Source organism: Phodopus roborovskii, unplaced genomic scaffold (genome assembly GCF_943737965.1).
Source record: "Phodopus roborovskii unplaced genomic scaffold, PHOROB, whole genome shotgun sequence".
NCBI lineage: Eukaryota > Metazoa > Chordata > Mammalia > Rodentia > Cricetidae > Phodopus > Phodopus roborovskii.
This window is the reverse complement of record NW_026126578.1, coordinates 8,692,454-8,711,822: the sequence shown is the minus strand read 5'-3', so window position 1 is coordinate 8,711,822 and position 19,369 is coordinate 8,692,454. Positions and strand designations below refer to the sequence as shown.

The 19,369-nt window shown below is 38.6% G+C and overlaps 1 protein-coding gene across 6 annotated transcripts in view; it reads right to left on the bottom strand.

The window, feature by feature from the left end:
• Zfand4 (zinc finger AN1-type containing 4) overlaps nt 1-19,369 on the bottom strand; it is a 52,541-nt gene continuing 33,172 nt past the window's right edge. For 3 of the 6 annotated variants that reach the window (XM_051203647.1, XM_051203650.1, XM_051203653.1), the window contains 4 exons: nt 17,035-18,186; nt 16,411-16,465; nt 2,073-2,190; nt 1-959 (listed from right to left, as the gene is read on the bottom strand). In XM_051203647.1, coding sequence (XP_051059604.1) covers nt 824-959; nt 2,073-2,190; nt 16,411-16,465; nt 17,035-18,186 — 1,461 coding nt within the window. In that variant the 3' untranslated portion in view covers nt 1-823. Of the gene's footprint in view, nt 960-2,072; nt 2,191-16,410; nt 16,488-17,034; nt 18,187-19,369 lie in introns of those variants that run through there. The other 3 variants (XM_051203648.1, XM_051203652.1, XM_051203651.1) reach the window with 3 other exon arrangements.

The window sequence follows — 19,369 nt, the reverse complement described above, 5'->3', positions numbered from 1 at the left end:
TCATTTTGAAGTTGAATATTTATTTGAATATTTTTCCCTGTAAAAGCACTCAATATGTAAGAAAAATAAACCGAGTTTGTGAGACTTTTAAAAATATATATAGCCATTTTTGAAAAGTAAAAAGTTGGTTTCTGTTTTCAATGGCAACAAGACACTGTTATTTTAAAACTACCATTTAAAAAGTAGTATTTTAAGAAATGTATACTATATTAACATGATGTGTTCTACAGAATGGATACATATATGAATGCCAATCTGAATATGGAAGAAATATATGTGTTAAAAATCACACTGGAAAAAACAAATGTTCTTTAAAAAAAGAACTTGTTAGTAAACCTCATAAACTTTCACACGTGGGATTTATAAAAAGAAAAAAAAATCCCAAGTACCCCATCCCCACAAGAAAAGAAAGAAAAAAGAGCAAAATGTGCTCAGTTTGAATAGAGCCATTACAGAACCACTCATTTCTGTACAACATGGAAGCCTGGTTCACAGCCAATGGTAACTTCCTAAAGTGCATCTTTTGAAGATTTGTCTAATAAATAATTCCAATCTCAAATATAAAATACTTAACACAGACATGCAATAACAAAACTAAATCATTATAGTGTAAAGTTTTTAAAACTACTTTTAAAACTTTTGATTCACCAAAGAATAAAGACATCAATACAATAGGCATTTTCATTCTCCAACAGTATGCACTGTGTGCTCTTGTTATTTGGCAAATCTTTTGGAGTCGAACAAAAATAATGCAGTCTAAACAATATTTCTTCTGTCAATATAATAGGATTCCTCAGGCAGAGCAGTAAAGCGCAGAGAAGAGTTAGATTTTGGGAAGTTTTGGTGCATTAACCACAGGGTTTGCCTCCTGCAAGTATCTCCTCCCTGCACTCTTGTAGTCATAGGTGCAGCCATGAGTTTCTGCATAACGATGAGATGCACAGAAGTTGTTTCCACATCTAAAGCACAAAAAAGTGTATGTGAGTGTCAGATTTTCACAGAGGGCTCATCTCTTTAGGAAGAAGTGTGTGACTTCAGGTAGTCAGCAAAAGCATTGCCATAAGAACACCATGACTGAATGACAGCTATGTATCTTTTTGAAGTAAAAACTGAAAGCTGGTAACATGTCCACCATATCTCTTACACTTAGTAAATTTGAATCCTAAGAAATTAAGTCTCATTAGAAAATTAGGCCATGTAAAAATAGCAATTATGACTGGACATGGCAGTGTATGCTTTGAACCTCAGCAGGAGGCAGAGGCAGAAGCAAGCAGATCTTTGTGAATTCAAGGCCAGCCTGGTATACATAGCAAGATCTAGGCCAGCCAGAGTTACATGATGAGACTCTGTCTCATGAAACAAATTAAACCTGCAAACACATTCCAGATTTTTTAAAGTTATTTTTAATGTGAGCAAAATGTACTCTAAAAGGCCACAATTCTTTGAATGTTTGTCCTCACACTAAGAGAAGATATCTGATGGAACAGACTTAGTAGACTTCCTAGGGGAGGCCTTACCCTCTCCCAGGAGCAGATGGAAGTGGGGGAGGGAGCAGGAGGACAGGAGGGAGGGGGAACTGGAACTGGAAAGTAAAAAATAAATTAATAAAAAAGAGAAAAATAATCAATGAAAGATATCAATGCTAATCAAAGATACACTTGTGAAAAGAAAAAACTATTTAAGAATATATATCCATATATTTTGAAATAACTGTACCAAATGTTAAAATATATAGTGAATTGTCAATTTTGGTTCAATTTTGTTGAACTTAAAATAGAATCTAGAAGGAGGGGCTCTTTCAAGCATTATTCAAACAAATCACTTGGCTGAAATGTCCTCTTTCAATGACAGTGGAGTCTCTACTTAGGAGCTCTCTTTCCTCTCTCTCCTCTCTCTCTCTCTCTCTCTCTCTCTCTCTCTCTCTCTCTGGACAATTAAGAATTCATCTCAGGATTTCTGGTAGGACATCATCTTGATATTATAAATGCCATTTAAACATTGTTTTATTTTGCATAACTCCCATGCTAAGTCCCCATAGAAAAAGCCTCTCAGCTTCTCCAGGGACCACCTGCCTGCATTCGAAGCTAGTGGCCAGTCCTGTTTTCTTTCCACAAAGAAAACAATGTTTCGTTATTTTCTTCTTTGCTTGAAGAGGGGCTTTCACAGGAGGGAGATGGCGGGTGCTTTCTCCTGGTTAGAGAAAGAACACCTCATTAATACAAACATAAAATTCTAAATTTCTAAATTTTAACAATGACTAAGTAAAACATCCCTGTCTTATATATTGTAATATTTTATACTTAAAATAATTTATGAAATGTATAAATGAAGTGCCAGTAAAATTTGTGTGTGTGTGTGTATGTATGTATATGATGTTTCTACTAACTAGGACTTGGACTTTTTAGGTCTTCTTATATACACTAATACTGCTCTGACTATATCTAATAATCTGAATATAGTACAGCAAACATTAAAAAGAATTAAGAAAGATCCCATCTGTTAAACCCTCTTGAAATAATATAATAATTTTGTTTGTATATATCAATAAATACCAGAATATCATGAAACTGGTCTTTTACACCACAGAAAGTAAATTTGTCAAATTAAACAGGCCACTTTTTTTTTCAAAATTTGCAATTTGAATACCTTTAAGATGACAGAACACAGGGTCTAGTGAAAGGGCCTAGCAGGCAAAGACATTTTGAATTCAATAACTAAGACCTACATGGTAGAAAGAGAAAACTAACCCACACACGAGTCCTGGCTTCTACCATGGTGTGCACCTGCCCCCTTTCTTCGTGGGAGAGGTCCTTGTTGAGAGGGGAGCGGGAGGGGAGAAAGGGGAACACAAATAATTGTATTTTATCATATCCACACATGAAAATCTCAAAAGTAACGAAAAAATTATTTAAAAGACATAGTAAAACAATGCTTTAAGATCATCTAATGCCAACTCAGTTTACATAATGTAAAAAGCCTCTGAATATTTTATTTCTGGTATTGTTTTAATTTTAGAGACATGGTCCTGGCTGTCCTGGAACTCACTATGCAGACTGGGCTAACCTCAAATTTAGATATCTGTCTGCTTCTGTCTCCCGAATGCTGGGATTAAAACTGTATCATGCCCAGCCATCTCTGAACATATTAAATGTGTTATAATTATATAAAATATATTACCAATAGTGACTAATAATATTTGGCTAAATTCTACAGTACTTTTAGCTTTCCAAATATACTTACTAAATTCTATACTATCTGAATGTTTGACGTTTTGACTTTAAAATAGGAGCACATCTGTTGTAATGAAGAAAATAAATGTAAGTCAAGTATTAATTAACAAGTTATACAGATTTAAAATGGACCAAAATATTAATAACCCCTAGATCTTTAGCAGAGAGGCTCAAAGCTGCTGTCCATAGTTGTAAGAAGGAGCAATACAAGTGCACAGAGATATCTGGTAGTATTCAAAGGCCAAGGAAGACAGCAAGAACAAGTCATAGGAATGGGCAGAGCACTCTTATGGTAAGTGGCCTTTCTCCATCACAGAAAAAGGTGTGAAAGGCCTGAGATTAATCTTTATTTGGTAAAGTTTTGTGAGATCCTTTAGGGGTTCGTATTTTGAATTTTTCAGTTAGTTGATGCATTGTGTTTGCTTTTTTGAAAAACAGATACTGAGTAGCTGTAAGCCCAACAAAATAAATCTGCTTTATTACTATCTTAAAGGCAATCCTGGTTCTTACACAAAGCTAGAAAAACAAAATTGAAACAACTGAATGACTCTTGTGGTGATACACTGTTTATGATTTATTAAAGCTTGACTGAGGACTCAGAAAGCAAAGTCAGCCCAAGCTATAGAAGCCAGGCACACACCTTTAATCCCAGCAGCCAGAAGATAGGAGGTGGTGGTACACACTTTTAATCCTAGGACTCAGGATTAATAGGTAAATGGATCTCTATGAGTCCAAGGCTACCCAGATCTACACAAGAGTGAATCAGTCTAAAACAGAATTACAGATCACAAATTTAACCCCAACATTAGGGAAGTATATAAGACAGAAGCAAGGTCTCAGAGAGGCATTCATTCTCCAGCCACACTGAGGAGAGGTTACAGTCTGAGGCTTGGTGAGAACTTGAGGAGACAGGATCAGCCCATTCAGTCTGAGGTAGAGGTGAAAGCTAGTGGCTGGCTGCTTTGATTTTTCTGATATTCAGCTTGAATCTTGAACCCCAATATGAGTCTTTGAGTCTTTTATTTGAGTTACAATCCTAATGGTGTGTGGAGCACTAATCTAATTAATGAAAGCTTGTTTTATCAAATGCCATTGGAAGTATCCAAGATATGTCACTAACTTGATGGAGTGATTTTTACTTCTTAAAGAAATAATAAAGAGTACCGAGGGAATTACTTAGTGGGCAAGCACATGGCCCCATGTTTAATCTCTAGCTCTCAAATGTGTAAATAAAGAAGCTCTTACACAGGACCATGGGAGCTCTATCCCAGAACAGCTGATGGGAGAACATCTACAGGCAACTGTTTTTGAAATTCAGACTTACTATATTCTTTCTTAATTGATGGTGGGGAAATCTATTGACATAACTTAGTTCAGTAGAGTCACATTTTCAACATTTTCTTTCCTTTGGAATGATTAACTCAAGAATTTTTCAACCTTTTTTCATTCAAGTATTTCTGTAAGTGTTCACACAGACAAAACACAGTTGTGACAAATAAGGAGTAACACAACACAAAATCAGAATGAGAGTTAAGTCTCTGTGAGAATTGCTGTGAACGCTTCTACCCCGCTCAGAGATAACTATTAGTCATCTATTCCATGCTAGGAGTCATTACTAATATACACCATTCTAATATTCTTTGTACTAGTATTGGAGGCTAACTTCCCAGAGTCATTTCCTACCATTTACCATTTTAAGCTTTCCCCTGAATAAGATAATATCCGTAATTTCTTCTTCTAATAAAATGCTATTTATCCTGTAAAACATAATCAATTATCAACTATTCTCTAGAGCATTCTTTCATAGTCTGTCAAACATGAATAAAATGAAATAACATTCAAGTGAGGAGTTACTTTTCAGACAGGATGAAAGGCATTTGTAATAACTAACTCCTTTATGTTTCCTAGCTAAATGTTTGATCTAATGCAATAATCACTCAGCCGAAAGAAATCCAAAGGGTAACAAATTAATGTTCCAAATGCAAGCTTGATAGTCAGCTGTCTGAAGCTGCTGGCTATAGCTACAACAATGGGTAAAATCTCTAAGGGATAACTGATAAAAGATAAAAGAACTTAGTAATTTACTTTAAAGATATACAGTTCCTTCTAGGTACCCAGGCTGAGGAAACAGCAGCAGGTGTCATAGGCTCTAGTTTGAGGAATCATGGGTTGTTGACAGCTCTTGATGCTTTGAACACAAATTAGATCAAACAACAAAAATGTTACATGGAGACAGAAAGAAATTTTAAAACAGTACAAACAGATTTTTAACAAAGGGGTTGGGATACAGCTTGCTGGTAAAGCTTGCTCAAAGGCTTGAATTTGATCCCCACCACCACAAAATGAACCAAAGCCTAAACAAGAAGAAAAACAGTGAATAAAAACAAATACTACAGTAATTTAAGTTCTATAATTAAAGGGGAGGAAAGAGAAGCAGGTGGTAAGCCATGCGCTTAGCAGGAACAAGGCACTGAGTGTAGTCCTCAGCATCGTGTGAAAAGGAAAAGGGTGAAATAATGAGAGAAAGAAATGAAAAGCTTTAAGGACCTGAAGCTCATGTACAACCACAGTCCTTGGTGTCAGGAAAGCGGTGGGTGGAAGGAAGGTCGGACGGTGCTAGAACAACAGGCCAGCAGGCTGAGATGATAACAGTGCAGCCTCCCCAAACGTGGTATCAGACCTGAGTGTGTGTCATGAGCCACACCTCCAGTAGAAGCCCCTCCCCCAGCACTCAGATCCCCAGAGGCTACACTGCCACCCAGGACCCCAGAGGACCCCAAATAGACCAGAGGCCACTCTGGCTGCCAGATCTCCAGCGCCCTACTTGAGTGGAGACCCTTTACTAAATCACAGACCACTGTGACAACAAGATCAGAGAGGAAACAGAAACCAAGGAACAAAATACCCATCCAACAAAGGCAAACTCAGAAATCAGCACCTATAGAAAGAAAATTTTCCTAACCTAAAGAAGGACATGGCTATAAAGGTATAAGAAGCTCAAAGAACACTAAATACTTTGGACCAGAAAAGAAAGTCCCTTTACCACTTAGTTATCAAAGCACTAAACACACAGAATGAATATTAAAAACTGCAAAACAAAAAATATGAAAATACAAATAAAAGTAAACCTTTTAGAATTATACCCATCATCTCAATGAAGACTCTAAAAGCTAGGAGGGCCTGGACAGATATCCTGCAGACTATAAGAGAACACAGATGCCAACCCAGATTCTATACCCAGCAAAATTTCTAATAACCATAGATGGAGAAAACAAGATATTCCAATAAAAACTCAAACAATATCTACCCATACATCCAGCCCTACAAAAGGTACGGGAAGGACACCTGCAAAAAAAAAAAAAAAAAAACAAAAAAAACAAAACAAAAAACAAAAACAAAAAAAAAAACAAAACAAAAACAAAACACCAGGCAATAAATAATCTCTCAACAGCAAAACACAGCAATGGGAAACACACACACACACACACACACACACACACACACACCCCACCACCACCACCACCACCAATAGCAACATAACAGAGATTAACAATCATTGATCATTGATATCTCTCAGTATCAATGGACTCAATTCCCCAATAAAAAGATACAGACTAACAGGATGGATGCAAAAACAGGATTCATCCTTCTGCTGATTGCAAGATACCTCAACACTAAAGATAGATATTGCCTTAAAGGGATGGAAAAAGGTTTTCTAAGAAAATAGACCTAAGCAACAAGCTGGTATAGCCATTCTAATATCTAACAAAATAGACTTCAAACCAAAGTTAATCAAAAGAGACAAAAAAAGGACACTTCATACTCACCAAAGGAAAATCAAACAAGATGATTTTTCAATTAACATCTATGCCCCAAGCACAACAGTACACACATTTATAAAGGAAACACTACTAAAGCTTAAATATGTCAACCCTTATACATTGACTACAATACCCTAAGCCCACCAAGGGACAAGTCATCCAAACAAACACTAAACAGAGAAATAATGGAGCTAACAGATATCTATAGAAATTTTACCTAAACACAAAAGAAAACACCTTTTTCTCAGCTCCTCATGGAACCTTCTCTAAAACTGACCACATACTCAGTCACAGAGCAAGTATTAACAGATTGAAGAAAATTGAGAAAACTCTCTGCAACGTTCGTATCAAACAATCATGGATTAAAACTGGATTTCAACAGAAACAGAAACAACAGAAAGCCAACAAATTCATGGAAACTGAACAACTCTCTACTAAATGACTACTGGGTCAAGAAAGAAAGAAAAGAAATAAAAGACTTCCTAGAATTCAATGAAAATGAATGCACAGCACACACAAACTTATGGGATACAATGAAACCAGTGCAAGGAGGAAAGTTCACGGCACTAAGTGCCTTTATAAAGAAATTGCAGAATTATCATACTAGCAACTTAACAATGCACCTGAAAGCTTTAGAATAAAAAGCAGCAGACATACCCAAAGAGGAGTGGACAGCAGGAATTAAACTGAGGGATGAAACCAATAAAATAGAAACAAAGAGAACAATACAAAGAATCAATGAAACGAGTTGGTTCTTTGGAAAATCAACAAGATAGACAAATTTTATGCAACCTAAAAGAGAGAGAACATTCAAATTAACAAAATCAGAAACAAAAGGGAGACATAACAATAGACACCAAGGAAATCCAAAGAATCATTAGGTCATACTTCAAAAACATGTACTTCACAAAATTGGAAAATCTAAAAGAAATGACAGTTTTCTTGATAGATACATACCACTTACCAAAGTTAAATCAAGATCAGATGAACAATTTAAATAGACTTATAATCCTTAAGGAAATAGAAGCAGTCATTAAAAGTCTTTCAAAGATAAGCTAATACACCTCAAATTTTTCCACAAAACAAAAAACAGAAGGATTATTATACAATTCATTTTATGAGGTTAAAGTCATCCTGATACCCAAACCACACAAAGATTCAACAAAGGAAGAGAATTATACACCAATTTCCCTCATGAACGTTGATGCAAAAATACTCAATAAAACAGTCACAAACTGAATCCAAGAACATATCAAAAAGAACATCTACCATGCTGAAGTACACTTCATCCCAGAGAAGCAGCGATGGTTCAAAATATGAGAATCTGTCGAAGTAACCCACCATATAAACAATCACAGAAAAAAGCACTTGATTATCTCATTACATGCTGAGAAAAAGCCTTTCACAAAATCCAACACCCTTCATGATAAAAGTCTTGGAGAAATCAGGGTTACAAGGAATATACCTAAACATAATAAAGGCAATTTTCAGAAAGCCTATAGCCAACATCAAATCAAATGGAGAGAAACTCAAAGAAATTCCACTAAAATCAGGAACAAGGTAAGGCTGTCCATTTTCTCCATATTTCTTCAATATAGTATTTGAAGTTCTAGCTAGAGGAATAAGACAACCAAAGGAGATCAAGGGGATACAAATTGGAAAACAAGAGGTCAAGCTATTACTATTTGCAGACATAATACTATATAGAAGCAACCCCAAAAATTCTACCAGGGAACTTCTTTTTTAATTAATTATTTATTTTTATTTTACATATCAATCACAGTTCCCTCTCCTTCCCTTCCTCCCTCCCTTTTTCCCCCCCTCACATGTACCCTGACTACCCTCCCTTCCAATCCCCCCCCACACATGTAGCATGATGCCATACAGAAGGGGTTATCTAAATCTATCAAGTCATTTGAGGGAGGGACTAGGACTTCTCTCCTGTCTCTAGGTTAAGGCAGTATCCCTCCATGGGGGATGTGCCCGCAAGGTCCTTTTGTGCACAAGGGATACATCCTGGCTCCACTGTCTGCGGTCCCTTAGACTGCTCAGTCCTTCTAGCTGAGACCCATATTCAGGGGGGCCTGAGTCAGTCCCATGCTGGATTCCCAACTATCAGTCTGGGGGCCTGTTCAGGTCAGCTGTCTCTATGTGTTTCTGCACCCTGGTCTTGTCCTCTCTCTCTGAATCTGGGTTCTAGTTTGAATCAGTGTTTAGTTGTAGGAATCTGCTTCTGTTTCCAACAGGTACTAGATGAGGGCTCCATGATGGTGGATAAGTTAGTTAATGATCTCATTATCAGGGAATGTCATTTATGGTAGCCTTTCCACTGTTGCTCAAATTGTTAGTTGGAGTCAGTCTTGTGGGTCTCTAGACATTTCTTTAATCTCAGTTTTCTCTTCAAACCAATAATGACTCCCTCTTTTATGCTCTCTCTCTCTCTCTCTCTCTCTCTCTCTCTCTCTCTCTCTCTCTCATCTTCTATTCCTCCCCTGACTCAATCTGTCTAGTCCCAGCTGCTTTCCTCTCCTCCCCTTCTCTTTCTCCTAGTTCCCTCTCCACTCACTGCCCCTCCCCACTTCCCATGTGCTCTGGAGAACTTGTCCCTTCCCCCTTCTGTGAGGGGCCTTATATGAATCGCTTAGAATCCACCTTGTATTCTAGTTCTTCTGGCTGGTGATCCTTTGCTCTAGGTCTAAAATCCATATATGAGCAAGTACATACCATGTTCCTCTTTTTGTGATGGGTTACCTCATTCAGGATGGTTTCTTCAAGTTCCATCCACTTGCCTGTGAATTTCAAGATTCCATTTTTTTTTTTATCCCCAGAGTAGTATTCCATTGTGTAGATGTGCCACATCTTCTTTATCCATTCTTCAGTTGAGGGGCATCTAGGTTGCTTCCAGATTCTTTCTATTACAAATAATGCTGCTATGAACATAGTTGAGCACATGTCTTTGTTTCATGGATGTGGATCATTTGGGTATATGCCTAAGAGGGGGATTGCCAGGTCCTGTGGTAAACTAATTCCCATTTTCCTGAGGAACTGATCTCCAAAATGGCTGTACGAGTTTGCACTCCCACCAGCAGTGGAGGAGTGTTCCCCTTTCTCCACATCCTCTCCAGCATAAGTTGTCATTGGTGTTTCTAATTTTAGCCAATCTAGCAGGAAGAGGGTCTCATAAATACTTTCAAAAAAGTGGCTGGATACAAGATTAACTCAAAAAAAAATCAGCAGCCCTCCTATATACAAACAACAAATGAGCTGAGAAGGAAATCAGGGAAACAACATCCTTCACAATAGCCAAAAATAATATAAAGTATCTTGGGATAACTCTAACAATGCAAGTAAAAGACATGTATGACAATAACTTCAAGCCTTTGAAGAAATCGAAGAAGATAGAAGATGGAAAGATTTCCCATGCTCATGGATCAGTAAGATTAACATAGTAAAAATGGCAATTTTATTAAAGCAATCTACAGACTCAATGCAATCTCCATTAAAATGCCAACACAATTCTTTACAGACCTTGAAAGAACAATACTCAACACTTCATATGGAAAAACAAAAAATCCAGGATAGCTTAAACAATCCTGTACAATAAAGGAGTTTCCAGAGGCATCACCATTCCTGACTTCAAGTCCTATTATAGAGCTATAGTAATAAAAATAGCTTGAAAAACCCGCTTGATATTGGCATAAAAGCAGACCCATGGATCAATGGAATCAAACTGAAGACCCAGACATAAATCTACACACCTATGGACACCTGAGTTTTGACAAATAAGTCAGAAATATATAATGGGAAAAAGAAAGCATCTTCAACAATGGTGCTGATGTAACAGGATGTCAGCATGTAGAAGAATGCAAATAAACCTGTATCTATCACCCTACACAAAACTCAAGTCCAAGTGGATCAAAGACATCACCATAAACCCAGATACACTGAACCTGATGATAAAAGGGAAAGTAATAGCCTTGAATGCATTGGCACAGGAGACAACTTCCTTAACAGACTACCAATAGTACAGACACTAAGATGGACAATTAATAAATGGGACTTCATGTAAGTGAAAAGCTTCTGTAAGGCAAAGGACAATGTCAACAGAATAAAATAGCACCCTACAAAAATGGGGAAATTTTTTCATCAACCCCACACCCAACAGAGGGCTAATATCCCAAATAAAAAAAAACTCAAGAAACTAGACATTAACAAACCAAGTAATCCAACTAAAAAATGGGGTGCAGATCTCAATAGAGAATTCACAAAAGATGAATCTCACATGGCCAAGAAGCACTTAAAGAAATGATCAGCATCCTTAGCCATCAGGGAAATATAAATCAAAACAACCCTAAGATTTCATCTTATACCTGTCAGAATGGCTAAGATCAAAAACATAAGTGACAGCTCATGCTGAAGAGGATGTGGAAGGAAAGGAATGTGCCTCCATTGTTAACAGGAGTGCAAACTTATACAGCCATTTTGGAGATCAATATGATGGTTTCTCAGAAAACTGGGAATAGATCTACCTCAAGACCCAGCTATACCACTCTTGAGCATATACCCAAAGGCTACTCCATCCTACCACAAGGATACTTGCTCCACTATGTTCATAGCAGCTTTATTTTACTAGAAACTGGAAACAACCTAGATGTCCCTCAGCCAAAGAATGGACAAAGAAAATGTGATACATTTATACAACGGAATATTATTCAGCTTTAAAAAATGCATAAAATTTGAGGCAAATAGAAGCAAATAGAAAAAAATTATCCTGAGTGAGGTAACCCAGAGCCAAGAAGAGGAGCATGGTATGTATTTACTTGTAAGTAAGTGGCTATTAGCTATTATAAAGTAAGGGATAATAATGCTACAATCCATAGACCCAGAGAGACTAAGTAACAAAGAGGGCCCTAGGGTGGACTATGAATATCCCTGTGTTGGGGAATATTATTTTAAGGTGTATTACTTTTGTTTATGTTCCATTTGTTATCTCTGTGAAGCTCTGTTGCTGTGCCTGTCTAAAACATCCGATAGTCTAATAAAGAGCTGAACGGCCAATATCCAGGTAGAAGAGAGGAACAGGCTGGGATAGCAGGCAGAAAGGATAAATATGCGGAGAAATCTGTGAAAAAAGGATTGGGGCATGAGAGAGGGAGGAGGAGGACTTCAGGGGCCAGCCACCCAGCTCCATGGGCAGACAAGGATAAGAAGGAAAGAAAAGGGATACAAGAATAGAGAATAAAAGCCCCAAGGCAAAAGACAGATGAGATAATTTTGGAAAAGCTGGCAAGAAACAAGCCAAGCTAAGGATGGGCATTCATACCTAAGAATAAACCTCAGTGTGTGATTTATTTGGGAGATGGGTGGTGATCTCTCCAAAAAGTTTAAAGAGTAAATAGTAAAAGCAACCAACAACATCCCTAGGGGTAGGGAATTGAATAGATTTCATGGGTAGACTGGAAGCACATGGAGATGGGAACAGGAGGGATTAGGCAGAGGAGTGGAAGGAGAGAGGACTGAGAGAAATGACTGGAATTGGGGAGACATTTTAGAAATGAGTTAGAAACCTCATCCAATGGAAACTCCCAGGACTCCATGAGGGCACCCCTAAACAAGACTCCTAGTAATGGGGAAACGGAACCTGAACTAGCCATCTTCTATATATAACCAGGCAAGCTTCCAGTGGATGGACTGGGACACCAACCCAGCCACAAAACTTTCAACCTACAATTAGTCCTGTCTGCAAGATGTGCTAGGGTAAAAATGGTACAGAACTTGTGCAAGCATCCAACTGGTCCAAATTGAGACCTATGCCACAAGAGGGAGCCCATTCCTGACACTGCATGGAGGGCCTGGAACCAGAGTCTAGATAGCCCAGAGGCCAAGGATACACAATAGAGGCATGGGGGAGAGGAATCAATGAAATGATTCCTAATGATACTCTGCTGTCCTTGTAGATCAGAGCCTAATATAACCATCATCAGAGAGGCTTCAACCAGCAACTGATGGAAGCAGATGGAGGATTCCCCCAAGCTCCAACTAATGACTGGCTGTGGGTCTCTCCATGGGCTTTCAACAGATTTAAGCAATTTCTGTCTACCAACCCAGCTCTACAGAGAATATCAGAAGGGATAATTCAGTCTAAAGATTAGCTATACCCAAAAGAACACAAAGAACAAACAATCCCAGAACAGTTAACCAAAACAGGTCTCAAGGTCTCAAACAAAGCACAAAATGGAAATTAATGAACACTGAATAATAACTCTCAATGCTAATAGTCTCAGCTTCCTAATTAAAACGCACACACCCCCACACACACAGAGAGAGAGACAGAAATAGATAGAGAGAGAGAGAGAGAGAGAGAGAGAGAGAGAGACTAGATGAGTGGATTAGAAACAGAATCCATTTTTCTACTGCTTCCAAGGAAACACACCTAACCGTCAGAAACTATCCTAAGGTAAAATGATAGAAAACCATATTCCAATTACAGAAAGCCAAGAAGCAAGCTTTCAAACAACTTTCAAACAAAACTAAATCAGAAGACCTAGGAAAATTTGGCCAAGAAGATATTGCAATTCTAAACACCTATTCACAAACCCCCACTTTCATAAAAAAAAAAAACACTATTTACTATATCTCAAACCACACATTGATGCTAACACAGTAAGAGTGCATGAATTCAATACTCCACTCTCACCAACAGACAGATCATCCAGGCAAAATTAAATAGAAACTAGCATTAAATAATATCATAAATCAAATGAATCTATAAGATATTTAAAGAACAATACACCCAAACACTAATGAAGAAATGTACTTTCTTATCAGCTTATGGAAATTTCTCCAAAACTGACCATATACTAGGATACAAAGCCAAACTCAATACAGAAAAATTGAAAAAAAAAATCCTGCATCCTGTCTGACAACAGAAACAATAAAGTATGCAGACTCATGGAAACTAAATTACTCATACTGAATGCAAATTCAGTCAAGACCAGGATCAACAGACAAGAAAAAATAATCGCAGAGCTAAATTTCATTAAATAGAAGTAATAACAACAAAACAATATAAACAAACAGTGAAACCCATAGTTGGTTATTTTAAAACAATCAACAAGATTGACAGAACCATTATCCAAAGTAACCAAAAGGGAGAGAAGGGAGACATTACAACAGATGCCAAGGAATTTCAGAAAAACCAAAATATATAGTTTAAAAATCTGTATTCCAGCAATAAAAATCTTAAGAAATGTATGAATTCCTTGATATGTGACCTACTAAAGTTAAATCAAGGTTAAATAATCAATTTAAACAGACCCCTAACACCAAATGAAAGATAATCAGTAATTAAAAGTCTAGATAGGGGAAAGGGACAAGATCTGAGTAAATTGGGAATATGGGGGGGGGGAGAAAGAGGAAAGATAGAGGTAGGGGAGGAGAACATGAGGGATCAAGAAGTTTGAGTTGAGGAACTACAGAGAAGGAGAATAAGGCAAGAGATACCTTGATAGAGGGAGCCATTATGGGCTTAACAAGAAACCTGGCAGTATGGAAATTTCCAGGAATCCACAAGGATGACCCCAACTGACATTCTAAGCAATAGCAGAGAGGCTACCTTAAATGTCCTTCCCCTATAATGAGAATGATGACTACCTTAAATGCCATCCTAGAGCCTTCATCCAGTAGCCGATGGAAGCAGAAGCAGAGATCCACAGCTAAGCACTGAGCCAAACTCCTGGAATTCAGTTGTAGAGAGGGAAGAGGCATGAGCAAAGGTGTCAAGACCAGGCTGGGGAAACCCACAGAAACAGCTGACCTGAGCATGTGGGAGCTCATGGACCCCAGTCTGACAGCTGGGAAACCAGCATAGGACTGAACCAGACCCCCTGAACATGGGTGTCAGCTAGGAGGCCTGGGAAGTCTATAGGGCCTCTGGGCAGTGGAACCAGTATTTTTCCCTAGTGCACAAACAGGACTTCGGGCATTCCCCACGAAGGGATACTCTCAGCCTAGGTGAGGGCCTAATTCCTGCCCCAAATGATTTGACAGTTTGATGATTCCCCCATGGAAGGCCTCACCTTCCCTGGGAAGTGGATGGGGGGGGGTTGGTAGGAGGCATGGGAGGAAGGGAGGGACAGGGAACTGGGATCGATATATAAGATTGTTTCTAATTTAAATAAAATTTATTTTTTAAAAAATTAAAAAGAATTAGCATTAGATTTGGCAGTAATTTCTTAGATATGACATCAAAAGATGGATCAGGAGAAGCAGACAAATAGACTTGATCAAAATTAAACTAAAAATTTGTACATCAAAAGATATTTTCATTTTTTAAAAAGTTTTCTTACATCTACTAATTTTATTTGGGTGCACACATGTTCAATCATGCATGTGGAGATCAGAGGACACCTGCAGGAGCTAATTCTTTCCTTCAATCATGTGGATCCTGGGGATTGGATTAGATTATAGAGCTTGTGGGGCAGTGGTGGCACACTGCCTTAGTCCCAGCATTTGGGAGGCAGAGGCAGACAGATCCCTAACAGTTCAAGGCCAGCCTGATCTACAAAGTGAGTTCCAGGACACCAGGGCTACACAGAGAAACCACATCTCAAAAATCCAAAACAATATATAGATGAATAGATAGATAGATAGATAGATAGATAGATAGATAGATAGATAGATAGGTAGGTAGGTAGGTAGATAGGTAGGTAGATAGATAGATAGGTAGATAATCATAAAGCTTGGCAGAAGATGTTTTTACCTGCTAAGGCACTTGGGTAACCCACAAAAGATGTTTTCAAGAGAATAAAAAAGTCATTTATAGAATAAGGACTTCAGTAAAAACCCAACCTGAATCAAAAATAGGTAAATGACTGTATTTCCCCAAAGACAGACAAATGTCCAGTAAGCACACTGTGCAAGTGGTATCACTAATCATTACAGAAAACCAATACAGAACACAGTAACATATCATCACATATTCATTCCAATAGAAACAAAAAGTAAGCCTAAACCAGAAAACAAAGTACAAATGTGGAGAAACTACACTCAATACGCACTGTTAGTAGGACTGTAACATGATACAGAAAAGAAATACTGTGATAATTTGGAAATAGTAGTATTACAGTAACTAAAATGTGGGTGCAACCCATGTGTGTACTGACTGATGGATAAACAAAATGGTTTTCTTTTCATTGTGCTGTCCTCATAGGGAGGTCACAAATTATTTTATGACATGAACTGTTTAGGAGAGTTTACCCTGTACATACCACTGAGAGCGTCCTTGCCATCTCTCCTGGAAAATTCAAGAGTGTGTTAATGTAATTCTTAGGTAGTTTCCAAAATCAGCTGGAGCTTACCTACTCTTTTCCCTGCTGCTGCATTATTTCCACTCATTCCAATACCACGAGCAGACTGCAATTAAAACACAAAACACCTGCAGAGGTGAGTCAATGCACGCAGATCACCTAACTCAGATACCTGTATTCTATTACTAAAATGCTGGTGGGCAGCCACTGTAAATTATTTATTCTATTTTTTTCTTGATTAAATTAACTTGCTTTCTGTGCTTGTTATTTTTCCTTAAACAAATAAAATTTGATAGCTTAGATAAGTCTTGACACTGGAAAAAACCTTAATGACTATGTATCAGTGAAAACTACAGAATAACAATGAACACGGCAATAATGCCTGTAAGTCCAGCACTGAGGAGCTGGAAACAGGAGGATCTGAATTCAAGAGCATTCCCAAAGTACCAAGCCAGTCTGGGCTACTCAAGAAACCTGTCTCAAAAAAAAAAAAAAAAAAAAAAAAAAAAAAAAAAAAAAATCAATGGATTTCCTACAAATTAGGTAAATATTTTAGTGAAATGAATGGAAAAACAATTCAATTGTAGGTATTTTTATGTAAACAGAAGCCTAAATTTGAAATAGACATTCACTACAAAACTATCTAAAAGAATCAACTGAAAAGAAAATACTTACTAAAAAAAATTCTGTAGGTTCTGACTGGGGAGAACTTTTCCTAATGTTTTCATCCTGAAAGTGCTGGAAGTTTGTAGACAATCCAATTCCAGAGGGTCGAAGCCTGCCTGCCCCGCGTGTGCTCTGCAAACTGTCTCTGCTTGCACTCCGTGCCAGTGAAGCCAAAAAGCCATTATTATTTACACAACCAACAGGTTCTTTGGAAGCTTTGTTAGCCATTTCTGTGATATCCCGAGCTTCGACTTTGGAAATAACATCAGATCTTTTCCCAGGCGAATCGACTTTAACACCACGGAAGCGAGCAGTCCTAGAGAAAGAAGAATCGGCTATGGTTCGAATGTCCAATTCCCGCAGGGCGTTCTGTGATGAAGTAGGCGCTGAGGGGTTGCCAGACTGTCTCTGTGGCTTCACCAGAGAATTGTGTAGTGACACTGGTGCAGCACAGAGAAGTGGCGACAGGAGTCTGTTCTTGTGAGAGCCCGACTCTCGGTGGTGGTTAAGAATTGCATTGTCTACTGGGTCACTGCTCAACACTCTGGCCACATGGCTCAGGGGCTGCTCGGCTGCTCTCAGCCCTCTATCACCTTTAGTGAGTGGGAACTCTGGCGTTACCTTCCCTATGCCTTCTACACCACTGCTCTGCTCCACACCATTTCCTTCTGCAAATGGAGCAAAAGGACCTACTTCCGGGAGAAGCAACTCTTCAGATACACACTCTTCTGACGGTGGAAATAAGACGACATCATCCTCATTACTCGATGGCAAGTTCCCTGAAAGGAGCTTCGTCCGCCTAGGCAGAGGTGATCCAAGATGAAGCCCGGAATCTGCAAGCTCTTTGTCATTTTCCAGTTCTATGTGGGCCATCTGAGGTAGCAGTCTGATGCTACCCGTAGGATGAGACAGTGTGTTGATCTCCCAATTATCATCCTCCTTCAGCAGTTCATTCCTGAGAGATGACACTGGTCTATCTGCAGGGGCCTGAGCTGCATTCCTGGATGTTTCGGGGAGATGTGCATTCCCAGGAGAAGGTAAACAAGACTGCCCAATGTGAGGCAGGACTCTCAACAGTCTGTGCCTGGCTGCAGCTGTGGGACTGCTGGGAGGACGAGGAGCTACAGGTGGACGAGGTTTTACCTTGACAACTTTCTTAGGCTACAAGAAAAGAGTGTACATGTAATTCTTCAACATTGTTATTTCTGTCTTTCGGCAAAAATCAGTGGAGAAAATATTACTTACCATATTGGCATTTTTGTTACCTCAATTTACAGTGCTCAAAAAGGCTGGGTGTGGTGTCCCACGCCCATCACAGTAGCACTTGGAGGCTGAAGCAGGATGTCTGAGATGAGTTTGAGGCCAGCCTGGTTTACAGAGTCCACTCCATGCCAGCCTAGATCACAAGATGAGTCATCTCAACACAAACAAATGAAATGTTTAAAATATTAAAAATCTTAAGATTATGGTGGAGAAGGACTTGTTATATTACTTTATTGAGCATAATTTTCTGAAGGTGTTTAAGGGAAAATAATTTTGTTTTATTTCCTCAGGATTTTACTAAGAAGAGACTGTAGATTATATAAGATAATGGCATTTTTCCTAGTAAGATGACTGTGTTTAGGTAGGTACTCAGAGATAAAGCTAATAGGACTAAACTTCTGATCTTGAAAAGACTGTTCTCTGTTGGTTGTTGTGTACATTTCAGGAAAGGTTCCTACCCTAACCTATCACGTAGTTGAGTCTCAATTGCTTGTGCAATGGAAATGGTTTATAATGAGCACCTGCTTTCCTTCTGAGTCTAAATGTACAGATACATAGCAGGCAGAGGGTATACAAAAAAACAAGCCTAAAAACAGAAAGAAAAAACCCTTTGTAACCTGAGAGGAGATTTAACATGGGTTGTCACAACTCATTGACAGAGAAATCAAGCCTGTCTTAAGATTACTTTGGGGGAGGACTCTATGATGCCTGTGCCTGCTTCACCTGGACTTGGGTCCATATACTTCTCCCTGTTAATTTTGCTTTTGTTTCCTTTTGCTGAATATGTGTCTTAGCCATAGTGCAAGTGCATATTGTAACCGAGCCTAGCATGACAGTAAACGAAGGACACGACCTGCCCGCCACTCCCAACACAGAAAGTTTACAGAGCAATTATCACAGAAAGAGTGAAGTTGAGAGCTCAGGACAGGACCCTGGGCCCTTGAGCACAGGGATGGTCAGCAGACACAGGATGACATTCCAACAGCCTGGCCAGTAGGTACCTTCAGAGAACTAGAAAGGCTGGACAGATGCAAGTCCTTTGCAAAAGACAGCCAGCTCTTACAGCCACTTTTACCCTGAA